This window comes from Amphiura filiformis, chromosome 6, assembly GCF_039555335.1.
Source record: "Amphiura filiformis chromosome 6, Afil_fr2py, whole genome shotgun sequence".
Lineage (NCBI taxonomy): Eukaryota > Metazoa > Echinodermata > Ophiuroidea > Amphilepidida > Amphiuridae > Amphiura > Amphiura filiformis.
In genome coordinates, this window is record NC_092633.1 from 12,313,603 (window position 1) to 12,330,063 (window position 16,461).

At 37.8% G+C, this 16,461-nt stretch overlaps 2 protein-coding genes across 2 annotated transcripts; one reads left to right on the forward strand and one right to left on the reverse strand.

Moving 5' to 3' along the window:
- The first annotated feature begins 2,939 nt into the window (after positions 1–2,939).
- On the forward strand, positions 2,940–8,082 carry LOC140154986 (aminopyrimidine aminohydrolase-like). The gene is made up of 4 exons (XM_072177652.1): positions 2,940–3,138; positions 3,376–3,502; positions 4,334–4,526; positions 4,956–8,082. Exons 1-4 carry the CDS (start codon positions 3,024–3,026, stop codon positions 5,190–5,192), a joined length of 672 nt encoding a protein of 223 aa, XP_072033753.1. The 5' UTR covers positions 2,940–3,023; the 3' UTR covers positions 5,193–8,082.
- LOC140154354 (uncharacterized) lies at positions 5,366–7,437 on the reverse strand. Its single transcript, XM_072176921.1, has 2 exons — positions 6,827–7,437; positions 5,366–5,378 (listed from the first exon to the last, which is right to left on the reverse strand). Exons 1-2 carry the CDS (start codon positions 7,435–7,437, stop codon positions 5,366–5,368), a joined length of 624 nt encoding a protein of 207 aa, XP_072033022.1.
- Positions 8,083–16,461: the final 8,379 nt, after the last annotated feature.

Consider the following 16,461-nt stretch of genomic DNA (forward strand, 5'->3'; position numbering starts at 1 on the left):
TCTCGTTGATGAGAGGGAAGAGTTGTCTGCTTGTTACTTCTGTACACATCGAGAGCAATTACACAGGCGTCGTTTTCATATTCATCAGTAAATATAACTAATTTCCCACAGGACGTGTAGGCTTGCACCATTTTAAGAGCAAATAACAAACACCGTTTCATATTCATCAGTAAACATAACTAATTTCCCATAGGAAATGTGCATCATTTTAAGAGCAAAAAAAAAAAACATGTTACTCAAATGCTGCAAGGCTACAAATTCGAAGATCGTGTCTAATTTCCAAAGAACCAAAATGAGAATGTCTTGCGGAAATAAATGCAATACCTCTATCCTGATATTTTAGCTTATTTTTTCTTATGCGCCTGTCACACATCACAGGATCGGCCCTACGTACAAATGCGTTTCGTGTTAGGTCTGGTGTTAGTGATGTTCGTTAAGTCCATCGGCAAGATTTGTAGGCATGCACAAAACTTGAAACGGAGTATGCCAATTTTTTGGCAAATTAATTAGCACTTATGCATATTAGTTCATTGATTATGCAATTATGCAAATTAGAGAGCGGCTAGACAATATAATACATTAGAACATATCAAAAACATGTTGAATAAGTTTCAAGGCAAAAGTATGCTAAATAAAAGTACCCGGAACAAGTTTTAGCAAATGTTGGCAAATATTATATAATGAGCCTTTTCAATAATTTTCGCTCTTTAACTTTATTTATTAGACATACGGTATATTATAAATACAAACAATAATATACAAAGAAAATATAAATTGATACATATTTGAAAACCCCAGTTTGCCCATTCTTTCAAATAGTGCTGTATTATAGATATAACTTGGGGATATGTATTTCTAATTTAACAAATGGTTCTCATGCTGACGTGATATAAAATATGACTCGTTATGGTAATACCAATTGCATGAGCATGATAATCATGAAAATCACGAAATGAACGATTTACTAAGTAACTATGTCTACAAAACAAACATATGTACGGATGCAAAGTGAGTGTCATTTCCTTAATCATGGTAAATGACCAAATCCGGTACAAAGAAACCATTCAGCACGTCCATGCAATTTTTAACGTGATTGCTAATTGCTAGGTCAATGCAATAGATAGTGAAGGATTATGTTTAAATTGTGGATCAGGTTCATCAAAGCACTAACAAAATAGGAAACGGTCGCGGATTCCGGAGAGATCACTCACTGCATTTTTTGTCCGAGTACTACGTGTACCCGTTTCCAACTTTTATACTGAAACCCCGATCGTTCAGAGAGCCATTAACTAATAAAAGAAACTTTTTTTTTCGGGTGGGAGGTCACTGGACTTTCCCGATCACTGCAGCGGCCCGTAGAATACGCGGGGGAACACGACTATCGCTAGCTAATAGACAGTGGCGGCGCCAGGGGGGGCAAATGCCCCGGTCAGAACTCTTGCCCCCCGAAAAAACCCAAAATTACGAAAAATTCAACTTTTGCGGTAATTTTGTGCAAAATACCCCACCCCACCGAAATTCACTTTGCCCCTAATCCCCCAAAAAAAAAAATCCTGGCGCCGCCACTGCTAATAGAGAGATTGCGATTTCGAATCGTAGCATCGAACGTCCGTGGAATCTATTCAAAATCCGTCACAGGAGAGTGATTTTGAATACGTACGTTTGGAAATCGCAATCTCTCTATTTGTACGATTATGCAAAACGTAGCCTGGGAAACGTCGACAATAACCAATAGTATATAAAAGATGGGTTACTTAAACCACGTTAACGGTAGCCGCAAGTTCCCGCAACCCACTCCGCAACCCTACATCCAGGAAAAAACACCTACAAACTTTGATATACATGTGTGAAGAAATAATGAACCTCATCATATAAACCTTATAGTACTGCAAAAACTATGTTTAACCATTGAACATATTCTTGCCTTCACTTTGTAAACATGCTTAGAAACTATAGCATTACTCCGATTTCCTAAAATTCACTGCTCAATGGCTAAACATTATCCATCAATACTCTAAATATATTTAGTATTTAAACACGTTTATAAAGTGAAGGCAAGAATGTGTTTATAAAAGTGTTTAAATGATAAACACTGTTTTTCGCAGTGTACTGAAGGATAAGTCTTACAAGAGCAGATTAAATTTAAAGGACACGTGTACGGCAGGTCAAATGCCAAATAAATTAAACTAAACAATTAGAAAACTCAGTTTATCGTCAATAAGTCATATCTTTAGAAAAACCAAGAAAACGAAGTTCCGTGTCAAATAGCTGTTTTTCATCCTGAAAAAAGGGTGTTTTTTTAAAGACGTTACTTTTGATATAATCTTTTTGCTACGGGTCGGGCGTTCTTCAGGAGGTATAATATCAGCCAATATCCTCGTATCTGTTTGTGGTGGGTGTCTCTCGCCTTCGCTTTGACAATGGCAATTGGAAATGAAAAGGAGCGTAGACTTCACTTAGAAAAGAAAAGAAAAAACTATCCAGTTGGATTAATTTTTGCATTATAGTCTTTTTTAACAGCGTAAACTTGTAAGTCCTCGACTAAGGGCCATTAGCGCCAATCCGTCTTGAAATGTGGGGGGAAAAGTGGCGGCTAAAAAGAACAAAAATGGGTCATTTTGACAAAAGGTGGGGACACGTCCCCCTGCCCCCAAAAAAAATTGACGCCCATGCTAAAGGCTGTCCCAACAAAAACACTTTTATAAATGCTTTTATCCCTCGACTATGTGATGACCAAGTCTTCGTCAATCTATCCATTGCAATGACCGAGGGAATCCCCGATCTTACTTAATTCGGATCTTGTATACTTCCTCGTCTGTATTCCTCAAAGTTACAACATCATCGAACCATATAGGGGATGTGGTTTCAGTCAAAGGAATTCCCAACCATCACTCATCTGACGCACCCATATGACATAAAAGTAGACGTTTTTCGCAAAATGAAATTATTCAACGATCTTCTAAAGAAAAGAACACAAGTTTTAAATCAGTGCGGCTAAACCGAAGTTCTTGTTCGAATTAACAATGAGTTCTTTTTGCGACGAGATGTGGGTTCAATGTAAACACATTGCTGAAGAAGGATACCAAACTGCCTTCATCCAAGGAATCTGCAAAGGGACTCTTGATCCAACATCTTACTGTAAGTTACCTCAAACTTTTTTTTTTTTTTTTCGTTTTTTATTTTGTTTTGGACACCATCAACTCGTTGCTTGTCAAAAGATGTTGCAATTTTTTAAAGTTATGTGTAAGTTCAAGTTCAAGTTCAAGTTCAATTTTATTGTAAGTCTAGTAGGTGTTTGAGTTTTATCATGTTTATAAATGCTTCAGTAATATTTCAGACTAATGACGATATTTATCCATGTTATTCTTTGAACAGCGGGCTTTATGAATCAAGACATCGCTTACGTGTTCAAGGCGGCTGAGTTGTTTGACACTGTAGCTACTCGTGCAAAAGACGAAGACTTGAAAATGTTTGCCAGAAACAGACAGCAATCATTTCTCAGGTATGACTTATTATCATATAAAACGATCGTCAATTCGGGTTTGTAATCACATGTATCATGTGTATGGACGTGCATGATTTGTCAATGTAAACTTGAAATATCTTTGGTCAGATTTAACTCAACAATGACTTGGAATACTTGGTTTTTATTTTGTTTGTTACCGGTAGTTTGTCTGTTTTTGGTGATACGCCTCAATGTAAGATTAAAAAAAACCCATATAGCTCAGAAATTAACCCAGAGGAATTTATTTGAGAAAAAATATAAGATGATAAGAATGAGTTGGATTTGTGTGGCTCATTTGGGCCAATTTTGTGGCAAAATGACCTGGCCCATATACCGGTACATGATGAAAATCATTTAGGGCCACGTGGTTCTTTTTGTATAACCCAGGGAGTCAAGATCTTGTGATCACGAGTCCCGACTTCTTGTGTTCCTGACTTAGCCAGTTTGAAATAAAGAAATAGTATAAAGATATAAAAATAAAGTAAGAGTTAAGACAACTCATCAGGATCTCAGCAACTCATGAAATCTGTTTAAATTTCCATGGCGTATTTTAATTGTAAGCCCAACCACTTTTGCTATCTCGAGATCCTATTTTCGTCAGGAGCTCACGAACTCACGAACTCAAGAACTCACACACCAGTTCGTGAATTCTTGGCTAAAGTCACGAAGTTAGGATCTCGAAATCCTAACTTCGTGACTTATAGAACTTGCGTTACAAGCGCCGTCATAATAGTTATCAAATTATCACAATTAAGATCCTGACTTCTTGAAAGCGAACCGCATAGTGTACTTATGTTATTATTTATTCATTTGTCTATCTTTTAACAGGTGCGCTAACGAAATGTGTGAGAAGTTTTTCATCCAAGATCCGAGTGCTATTCGAGTTGGAGAGACTTTAGAGGAGTACTGTCAATATCTACACCGAGTAGCCAATGGCATGGATCCACTGTACTTCATGGTCGCCATGATACCCTGCTCTAAACTCTGGCCGTGGTTAGCCCGCAAAATGCAACATTCAGAGGTATTGATTGCTTGTTTACTTGCCTGCTTGCTTGATTGTTCAATTGATCACTTGATTGAATGATTGATTGACTGTTGCCTGATCGTTTGCTTGCTTAATCCTTGATTAATTTCTTGATTGAATATTGATTGATCAATCGATGATTCATTTGGAGACACGGTTTGGCGCAAGTCGCATCGCAGTTGCCTGCGGTGGCGGCACTATGACTATAAGGGGAGAAGGGGTTGATTCCCCTTGAAATTCCTTTCCATGATAAAAGCTGGCCAGGAAGAGCAATCCCAGGAGTAAAGCTGGGCCCCGCCAATTACGCTGACGGTCCCCACCTCTCTGTCATCCAACCAAAAAAAACCCAACACCGTGAGCATGTTTTAGGCCTTCTGAGATCACCTTTAATTATCGTAACTTCTGTTCTTTTTGTTGATCCGATAGGTAAACCCTAACCTGTACGGTTTCTGGGCGAAAGAAAACATGAGCGACAGTTGCTCCGCCAAACTTGAATCTTTCGTTGCCGAGCGTGTGAGTGAACTGGACGAGCAAACATCACTCCTTGTATACCAGACGTGCATGACAGCAGAGGTGAACTTCTTCAAATCAGCAACAGGAGAAGAAATTAGTGACATTTCCAATCTCACTGCAAAGCTACCAGTCAGGCTTGCTAGTGCCTGAAGCCACTGGTACTTCACGGTGGTAGCCATGATGCTGAAAAGTCTTTTGGAGGAGACATGACTTGTGCAATAAAGTATACGTGTGTGCGTCACTCAGTATACAGAAAAATGAAAACAGTCAAATATATGGGTTTTTTTTATTATTATTATTATTACCGTGATTCCGTGTATTGTCTATTTTGGTTTGCTAGTTTGGTATTGAATAACTTACAATGATAATTGTACAATTAGCCTACCGCCAACATTATAGTCCAAAGGTTTTCACTCTTTTGGAGTGATTTTAATTCTTGCCATTCTTTTTGAGAGTGAGTTTTTCACTCTTTAACAATGTTTAGATGAGAGTATGTATTTTGAAAGAATGAAAGTATGCATTCGCAGACCGGGTATTCTGATTACTACAAAAAAGCGGAAATTCATACATTATAGGGAGCTGATTAAGTATAGGGGGATGTTTTCGACAGGGGACAAAACGTTTTATGTGTATCGAAGGGGACATAAAATGTTTCTTGAGAAAATGTTTTTAAAGATTGCATCATTTTAGCCTAGTATAATATGTATTGGCGACATCGGCGTTGGTAGTAAATTCCAATTTTCTTTCTTTGCCTTAGTTGTTCGGCTCAAAATTATAAGGGGATATATCCATGATCTGACAGTAAAAGCTAACTTGACATTTATGGCTAAGAGACACTAAATTTGTGTGAAAATGTTATGGCTTTAAGGGAAGAAGCGCAGCAAAAACACCAATTTATGTATTTCATCGTCATTCCAGGTAGGCCTTTAAAAGAGCTGACTTTTTTCTTTCACATTTTTATTCCACAAAAATCGCACAAAGTTTACGGTTCCCAAGAAACTGCAATTTGAAGTGAAGCACCTTTTGCGATCAAATGTAGCCTATTTATGTATTTTAATACTGTTTTTCAAGCAGTGATATTTATTATGTATTTGTTTTTCAAGTGGCGATATATAACAATTTTACAGTCAAAAATCTGTATCTCAAAAAGCAAATAAGCTTCCCGGATAAGGTTTTATCATGTTATCTTCACAACAAATTGTAATAAATCAAGTGCCTGCTTCTTTTACATTTTGTATGTAATAAATTGCCATAAAAATTTAAAAACGTGTTTCTAGATGTTTCTAGGATTTTTCTATAAATTTTTGCGCCTTCAAAATAGTACCGGGAGCGGGGAGGCCATTTTACGACGGATTTGAATGAAATTTTCTCATAATGTGTGTTTTGTTATTTGTAAAAAAAAAGTATGGAAGTAGATTTTTGAATTCCGATCTTGTTGGAAGGCATACCAAATTACTCGTCTGATTACAATGATTAAAATAATGTCGGTTTTGTGCTATCTACGACCTATCGTTATGGACTTATCGTATACAAAACCCAATTTTGGAGTAAAATATCACCTTTTTGCTTGTACACCTACTGAGCTAAGTTGCTGCTGCTGCGTTGCCATAGTCCTCATAGAACCGTCGGCATTCTCGCTTGCCACGGCCATTCCACCATTAGTCCACATTCTGATGTTATCAATCCATCCTGTTTTCCTTCGACCTGGCCTGGCTTTTCCTTCTACTTCTCCTTCAATCGTTATCTGAACAATGCTATCTGGACGCCGCTTCCAATGACCATACAGGGATATCTTTCTTTTCTTCAGCTGACTGAGCAGACCTTGTTTCTCTGTGATGCCCACTTTCTGACGGATCCATGCATTGGTTTTCCTATCTTTCCAACTGACCTGAAGCATTCTGTGCCATACCCACAGCTCAAACGACTCTATCTTCTTAATATCGCGTTGTTTTAGGGTCCAACTTTCTGCACCATACAGGGCTATACTCCAGACAAGGGATCTCACCAGTTGTTTCTTCAGCTTCAGGCTGATCGCTTTAGCCTTCCATAATCCTATTAATTGGCTGGTGGCATCTCTGGCAATTGCTAGTCGAGCATTGATCTCCGGTGTAGAGTCTCCATCACACCCTACCATTGAGCCAAGGTATTTGAACCTTTCAACCTGCTTGATTGGCTTTCCACCCAGGGAGATTGTCTCTTTGCTACCATGGGTCATAACATGGGTTTTGGCTGCGTTAATATGGAGACCAAAGATGTGACTGCACCTCTCCCGCAACTCGACTGCTTGCTTCTCAAGTTCTGCCTTCGTATCATCTGCATAGCGAATATTCCATATTGCTCTTCCACCGACAATGCTGCCTGATCTCTCATCTACAACCTCATTCACCTGTCGCATGATCGATTCACCACAGGCGTTGAACAGCATGGGGGACATAATACAGCCCTGCCGAACTCCTTGTTCAAATGGAAATGGGTCTGTGTGGCTATCTGCTACACGAATAACACCAGTCGCTTTTGAGTTTAGTAGCCAGACTAGGTGATTTGGTGTGCCGAAGTCCAAGAGAGTTTTCCACAGGACATCATGATTGACCGTGTCGAAGGCCTTGCTGTAGTCGACGAACATCAGCCACAGTTGTTGATCTTGGCGTTGCACTGTTTTCTCAATGATGTTACGTAATTCGTAAAGTGAGGTTTGCGTCAGTTGTCCCTTTACCAGCAACAAATCCAAACTGTTCCTCTGCGATCTACGGGATAATGTAGTAGTAGTTAAGATAGATGGCAACCAAGGTCAAAGGCCATTGGAGGCCACTGTTTTTCTTTGACTTCCATTGCACATGAATAAGACGAGCAATTATTTGACACAATATTTGCCAAAATCGAAATGAGTTTTACCCCTATACAACCAAAAACGTGACATTTCAGGGTTCGCAGGTGGAAAAAAACCGCGGTTTTTACCGCTTTATCTTCATTGCTCATTGCTCTTTCGAAGTTAAAACATTATTATCTAAATATTTATATTCATATCTTTTTCAGTATTGTTAAATAAAAAATCACTAAATAATACTTGTTCAGATATGTTCTTTATTCTTGTCTTCTTTACCAATGCAGTCACTCATAGGAAGTAAATACTCCTGTTTGGAAAACAATCCATAAGAATTAAATATGCAAAGCTATATTCTAAATAAAATAATTCTGCTCCAATAACCCCAATAGACTTGTTCTATTTTGGAAATATGTGCTTATGCTTAAAAGCATCAAGCGGCAAGTTCGCGTAAAAGCTGGCAAGCCAATTATTTTGGTCAATTCTGGTATGTTGAATTCATAAATTTTGTCTGCCAAGCTTTATTGGAACCTTGTGACCCTTAAAAAAGACCCCACCCCCTACATGCTCATAAAGGGGGGGGGGGGTAAACATGCTCCAAATTCACTAAAAACATGTCAAATTATTCGTCTGGGTCTAAGGATCTACAAAATGTAACATGCGCGTAGGACACAATTAGTTACCAAGTAAAGGCTTTATAATATATCGAAGGAAAAATTAAAGTTGCTCCGATGTTCGTAAAAATGGATGCAATCTGTTCCTCAAGTTCAAGGGATTCAGGAAATGAATAGTTTTGACTATCTGCGATGTCAAGTTCAAAAGATAGATGATAAATAAGTACAAATTCCATTTAATCCTATGCAATCCTGCATATTTTTTGACACTTTGCTGTGTAATATGATAACTAGATATCGCAGATAGTGCAAACTATTCTTTTTCTGAAACCTCTAAGCTAGGCGAACATTTTGCCTCAACTTTTACGAAAATTGGAACAACTTTCACTTTTCTTCCATACACAACAAGCAAATCGACCCGTGACCTTTTGTGCCCAATAATTTCTTAACGATAGTTCGTACATGCACAAACGTTATAGGCCTACATTTTCTGGGATCCGTGGGGCCAGATGCATAATTTGACATGTTTGAAACTGTTATTAGAATAAAATTAATTTTTGCCTCCATACGATCCTATGGGGTCTTTTGGAGGCCTTTTTCGCAACTTGTCGCTATAGGAACGCGTTTTTTCCAAAATAGAACCAGTCTACCAGAGGTGTCTATTATTCTTCCTGAAAATCTAAAATTATTATTCCCTTACGCTGTAGGCCACATCCTTCTCAGATTCTTCCCCACTGAAATGGACCCAAAACTTCAGGGAAATTTTATGGTTGCTATAATTTTGAATAATGTAAGTCTTACCATACTACTGTTGTTCTAGTCCGGTGGCAGACCAAAGTAGGTTGGTTTTGCCAGTTAAAGTGTTTTTGTTTGTGGATTATTGTTCTACGGGTGGTACAAATTCAGATTCCGAGGGGTGTAAATTTGTCACCCCAGGACAATTCGAGATATCAAGGTCAAAGTTTACACAGGGGTCGAAATTAAAAACGTGTCCAATTTTGTCCAAACATCAGCGGAATAATAGTGCTAGAATGGTCCACCAAATGGCTACAATTGGGCCTTCAGTTTGCAAAAGTCTCTCACTTATGAGGGGGGCACATCCTCCCTCAGACACCCCCTGCGTCGCGCAAGCGCGACGCGATGGCTGCATCGCGGCCATATTTCAATTTTTCACATCACCCTGACTGCCCCCTACTTTCAAAATCGTTCCGCCGCCCCTGATTTGTCAGATGCGGAAACTATTGTAAGCTGTTGTTTTGATATACTAACATCAAATTCTTCCCTATTTTTTTTTTTTTAGATTCGAAAATGTTTAGACTTTGGAATAGGCCTACTTTAGGAAAACCTACATAATTAAGTTTATTAGAGGTTATTAAAAAAAATGAGCTCTGTTGGAAAAGACTGACTAACAATCATAACAATGCTAACTGCCTCCCTCATTAAAGGTGGCATGGGTCAGTGGCGTAGAGTCATAGGGGCACGGGGGGGGGGGGGGGCAGGTGTGCCCCCAATCTATCTGAAATTATCATAAAAATCTCATAGGAAAATTGCCGAAAAACGGCCTGTGCCCCCAATCAGAACCGGTGCCCGCAATCATGGTCGGTGCCCCCCCCCTCCCATGTGATGACCCACGCTACGCCACTGGCATGAACCTGATTGCCAGCCTCATCCCCCACGTTACCCCATGTAGATTTTGTCTCATTGACGCTGTGAATTATTTCTTTCTAGGATCTGTGTGTTACGATCATGGGGGAACCTGCAGTGTGATTGGGAAAGTCCTCTTTGTTCATAATTATACTAATTTATTCGTTATCTATTTATTAATTTATTAATTCATTTAGGGGTGGTGCAATAATTATGTGTACCCCCGGTCTGGTGAATTATAGGGGGGGGAGGCAAAGATTTTTTGGCAGACCAAAAGGGGGGTGCAAGCATTTTTGGCAGGTCGAAAGGGGATCAAGCAATTTTTGGCACAGATATTTTGGGCACCATTTCTATATTACGCCCTAAAAAGGTGTAGGAAAACGTTAGGAACACATTCAAATATGCAAAATTTCCTGCTCGCTGCACTCGCATTTATATGACTATATAAGACAATTTACCGTATTTGAAATTCGGGTTCCCCAAAATCTTGCATGTGTATAGGGGGGTGGGGCAAAGAATTTTGGTACTAAGGGAGGGGGTAAAGGTTTTTGGCACGTCAAAAATGGGAGGGGAGATTTTTGGGTTTATATTTTTTTTATGTTTGATATTTAACAGTCCTCGAAGTAGCCTAAACTTAATCGGTATGATAATGTACTTAAAGTGTAGGCCAGTAAGGCCTATGTAGCTGGGAGGAAAGACGACGCTCATTTAAAAAAAATTGACCTTTCATATTGAAGATACACATTTTTCCCCAAAAGATCTAAAAGAATTGAGGTCTTTGGGGGAAAAATGTTTATCTTCAATACGAAATGTTAAAATTGAGGTCTTTTTTTTGGGGGGGGAATGTGTATCTTCAATACGAAAAGTCAAAATGTTTTCGACGCGTCGGCTTTTCCTCCCAGCTACATAGGCCTACACTTTAGGCCTAGCCTACATATCATTAAATTTATAAAATTTTACTTCAATGACTGTTTAGGGGGCGGTACTACACCCCTGGCCAATTTTGTGCTTAGTTTTGCATTTTTCTCAAAAATTATAGCGCATTGATGACAATTTAAGATAGGCATGTTGTAGGGGCAAGGACTACACTTGCTCTGAAAATTCAGCAACTCAAGGCACTGTACGGTAGTTATTGATTTATTGATCAAATACTGGTTTTCCCTCATTTTTGACTGCAACTCCACAACTGCTGTCTGTGCCGAAATAAAATTTCCAGTGCAGTAGTTGTAGTCATTGCCCCTATAATATACATATCTTACTTGTCACCAATGCACTATAATTTGTGAGAATGCAAAAATAGGCACAAAATTGGACAGGGGTGTAGTACCCCCTTAAATATCAAATAGGCCCCTATATCAATTTTTAATAACTTTGCCATAAAATTTGTATTTTATCGCGAGTTTAAAAAAAAAAAAAATCAAAATTATTTGACCGTTCAGAAAGACATCTAATTCATGCAATTCGACTTATAGGCCTATGTGATGATCTGCTCTCATCATGTCCCAGAAAAATACTATGCAAACGTTGCTATCCGGAATTGACTTTTCATTTATTCACTTATTCATTTATTTATTCATTAGGCCAAATTCATTTATTCAATTATTAGGCCTATTTCATTAATTTATTCATTAGGCCAAATAAAAAAATAAACATGTTTCACGTCCCCTCCCGCTTCCTTTTTTGAGGTTTTCTCAAATAAATTTTTATTTTTTGAAATTCAGTTATAACTTTTCAAAAAATATGTCTAGGAAGTTGGGATGCTTTCTATAGCCTTGTTAAGATACAAGAAACATTTTAGGAAGGTTTTGTGATCATTTGAGGGGGTGTAACTCTCAGAACAACAAATAAAAAAGGGCCTCCTCCTTTTTCCAGGCATTATTGTATGTACGGATTGTACGCTAAAACAGCTCTATAAGTATGGGTATTTACACCAATTTTGCGATAAAAAATAGAAAATAAAAAGCCCCCTCTTCCTCCTTTTTTTCAAAAACCCGGACGTGAAACATGTTTTATTTTTTACTTAGCCTTATTTATTTCATTTATTTTCATTTATTCGTTTCATTTATCCATTCATTCGTTTTTTCATTTATTCATTTTATTCATTCATAAGTTATTTTTTATTCATTCATTTGGGCTCTATTTGATGATTTTTGTTGTTGTTATAGTTTTGTTTGTTTTTATTTTGTTTTTTATAATTTATCATAGTCATCCCCACACCCCTCCCTGGACTTTTAGCCTTCTTCTATGGCCCTCTGCTTTTCTTCAATACAGGCAAGGCAGGCATAAGGACTTGCGTACAGTACAATAATTGCAAAGATATTTTTAATTCTCGTGATCAGATCAAAACAAATGCAATCATGTTTCAACATCGATAGATAGGTAAGCTTACTGAATAAAAGTAAAGTGAAATTCAGGTTAAACTCGACGTGAATGTATTGTTTCTTAATCATTAGAACTCATTAGCAAGAGCAAGAGTACAAGTAGGTAATCCTCGGTTTATAGGTTTTTTGAAAATTAGTTTGCATGCATGATTATTTATATTATATGATTAGGGGGGTCACATCATTCTTTTATCTACAATATAAATGTTTGGCATTAAGTTTTTCAGAAGCATCTTGCAAAATGATGAAGATAGCAATTTAAATGGTTCAAATTGGATAAAGCGTTTTCGAGTTACGCCAATTTAAAAGAAAAGAAAAATGGCTGTTTTTCAGCATGATTTTGATAAAACGCATGTTTTCGACAATATGGCATGTTTGAAGACTAAAAAATCAAAATTATATGCTTCCTATGTCCGATTTTCACTTAAAGTTGCTGTATAACTGAGTCTTTCAACATAGATATGTCAAGAGGTACATCATTTGCTTCAGTTTTTGAAAAAGATTACTCCAAATATGGACTAAAACACCAAAATCAAGGATCGTCGCACTCTCATTTTAACCCCTTGCAGAATAAAATTGCAGATTCGACAATCTCAGATTAAAAATATGAATTGTGAATGGCTGCATTTACACTAAGCCAACTCTAACCCTTGGGTTGAAACACAAAAACAACAACAAAAGCTTCATGTGCATCAAAATATTGTGAGAAATTGCCTCCAAAGTGGGAAAAATCTAGAAAATCAAGGAAATTGCCGCTCAATGTAAAAAAGTGCTACAGAATGAAACAGCAAGTTACGGACACCCTCGGAATAAAAATATCAACTTTGTACATCCATATTCAAGGTAAAACAACTCTAGGACTTCAAGTTGGACCACTGCAGTAGATAAAAACAACAAGTTGGTCATAATATGTTGATAACTACACTCCAGAAATGGAAAAATATGAAAACTTCACAAGTAAGGTCAACAATTTCTATGGGAAAATACACAGGAAAATGGCCAAAAAACAAATGTTTCAATATATTGCAGTGTCCGATTTACAAATTTTTTCCTACCTGCACTGGTGCATGTAGCCCAAAATTTCTACATGCACAGCAAAAAGTGTGCATGCACCAAAATTAAAGCAAACATAAAATCACATTGAATCACGATCATTGTCAGTTAAGCTTGTAATAATATTCCCGGCTCTACTGTCATTGTCATTTTTATGCCGATCACTCGCCGATTTCTTAGCCAAAACACTGTAGGTAACCCAGGCAAACCTTAGTTAACACATTTGCTACTGCTAGTCAGCCAAATGCGCCGACAATGTCAATGCATATTTACATAGAAATTTAAAACAACTGGCCGAAGAAGGAAACGTACATAAATATGTTTTCTATACTTCACTTGACCCAAATATATGATTTTTTATGGTGATAAGTCACTTTCGCACATGGAATTTTAGAGGATTTGGATAGCAGTTCCATTAAAAAAGCTGCTATCATAATGAGACTAAGATCTAGAAACACCCCCGAAATGCTGTTTTGGGGAATTTTGCTAGCTGAAACTTTTTGATGAAAGTCAATCTTTGACAAGATGTAACTTTGCTACGGAAAGTGCTATGAAAAAATGGTTTTCAGTTTTGGCTTTGTTTACTCAAGGGCTTTGATTTGATATATAAAATGATGCAGTTTGATGGCAAATTTGAATTCACCTAGCATACCTAAACACTGGATGCTGTGGCTTCATCTGTTCTAGAACTAGTCGCCGACGAGGTGCACGATTTCCAGAATGATGCAAGTGTTTGAGCTATTTCCTTTTTTGCTGGACATTATTATGATTATTTTCCGTACGTAAACAAATATTTCCCACGGTTTAAATTCCGGTTCTTTTTTTTCAATGAAATGAAAATGACAGCTTCTACATGTGCGAGGGTATCGTGAATTGGTGGATGACGTCACATTACGCTAGCCCCTCTAAGGGAAGTCATAGTCTTGGACCAGACTGTATGTGGCTATCTCGAATGTTCGTTAGGATCGACAAGTATCAGACCGACGCAAACTAGCTGTGTAGAAGACTAGGGAAGTCAATGAAAAAAAGTGGCAGTTCTCATGTGATAGGGGTATCGGGAATTGTCAATTGCGTGATTTGCGCCAGCCCTTCTAATGAAGTCGGGATGTTGCGCTAAAAATAGATTGGGTTTTTCAAAATCGGACTGACTGCTTGTTTACTTTTGTATATTGCCTTGTCATAATGCTAGCGCTAAAATCGTACATGCACGCGTGCAGGCAGGTAGTGAAAAGCTGCATGCACAGAGGGAATGTTACATGCACTGGTGCAGGTATGCAGGTGGTAAATCGAACACTGATATATTGCCATTTTTTAACCCAACATCCTAGAAATTTCTTGTTTACGTCAAAAGAAAGATATTTTTGTGGAGATCAGGAAAAAGGAGTCTCAATTTGATTGCACATGTGGCACACAGTAGGGTAACTCATCATCTACAGTCATCATATCAAAATTTCACCCTTGGACAGCGTTTCCTATGGGAAAATACACACGTTTCGGGCAAAAAAACATCAAATTTTCAAATTTATCGTAGAAAAAAAACAAGTTGTGCCAAAATAAAGATACATTTCTCATGGTTCAGAAAAAGTAACTTTAAAATTCACTACATCGTTGGCACCGGTTGAAAAACTCACTTTCTAAAGGCAATTTCTTAATTTCTTCTGCGGATCCAGACACTGGTCTTTGCTGATAAATAATCTGGTGCTTTCACAGAGCCGCCGTAAAATTCAAAAGGTCAATAGACCTAAAAATATTTTTTTTTTGTAACTACACATATACTAAATAAATATTTGAAAATGTTTAGGTCTCTATGAAGAAAACAATTTGATATTTTTTTATGCTCAAAACATGCCATTGTTCATTTATGGGTCGTATGCAGACACCTAATGAGCTAATGTGTGACCCCCCTAATATGATACCGGTAATTATTTTTAAATATTTATGTCATGAGTCATGACTCATCATGCAAAGACATGCATTATGATTTTATAGCTGATTGTGTATTGCATGAGTGAAGTCTGCATACACACAGTCTTCAGTGCAGGGCAGGTAAGGCCCAATATCAGGACGCTGACAGCAAGTTCAGGAGTATGCTATGTTACTGCGCACAGCGTCATCACTCATCATCCCCATATCTTCATGTCAAAAATTGCTGTGATAGTACAATGAATCCTCTCGTTTTTCAACAGCTACGCATGGCGATTTTGTTCGAGATAGGCCAAGCGACTCAGGCTAAGCATACCATTCCACAGAGCCTGCCACACAGTTTCTATTTTATGTTTTTACGATTTATGCATGATCAGTATCCCATATGATATTTCTAGATTACAAGATAATTTGATTTGTTGTCAGGTAAATCCCAGGTTTTATTTTTAATACACTAACTGGGAATTAAATACACTAATTAGCGGGGACCGGTATTTTGCTGTGGATATATTTTACTGCATTTTATAAGTAACGATTTTGATCTTCAAAATAATAATTGTGATATATTCAACTGTTAATTCCAATTCTATAAAGGAACACATGTATTAGAAAATTAAATCGCAAGTCATACAATACTATGCCACTTTCCTTATCTACGTCAATAATAGAATATCGATTTCAATCGAATTGAATACATCGCTCCATTTTGAGTTTGTAGTTCACCACTGAGCGATCCAGCGATCGATTGCTAGCCAATACTCCTTTTCTTTCGTTCGGTGAAATACCACTCGCCCGTCGCTCACCAACGGAGTATTAAGTTTATATTTATAATATAGGGTGTCGACACTGCTGCGTGGAAGCGGCCATTGACCCTGTCATCACATATCAGGAACTACCGGTCGATTACGGCGCACTTGAATGCGTCCTAAACGCGTTATTGATTGCGTAGGTAGCTTGTGCTGGCGACGCGTTCGTTAGCACCC

What these genes read in the sequence shown, in the direction of transcription:
- LOC140154986 (XM_072177652.1), top strand. Translation starts at nt 3,024, where the DNA reads ATGAGTTCTTTTTGCGACGAGATGTGGGTTCAATGTAAACACATTGCT. An exon ending in AGACAGCAATCATTTCTCAG is followed by an intron (nt 3,503 to 4,333) that starts GTATGACTTATT and finishes ATCTTTTAACAG; the next exon opens with GTGCGCTAACGAAATGTGTG. An exon ending in GCAAAATGCAACATTCAGAG is followed by an intron (nt 4,527 to 4,955) that starts GTATTGATTGCT and finishes TTGATCCGATAG; the next exon opens with GTAAACCCTAACCTGTACGG.
- LOC140154354 (XM_072176921.1), bottom strand. Translation starts at nt 7,437, where the DNA reads ATGCGACAGGTGAATGAGGTTGTAGATGAGAGATCAGGCAGCATTGTC.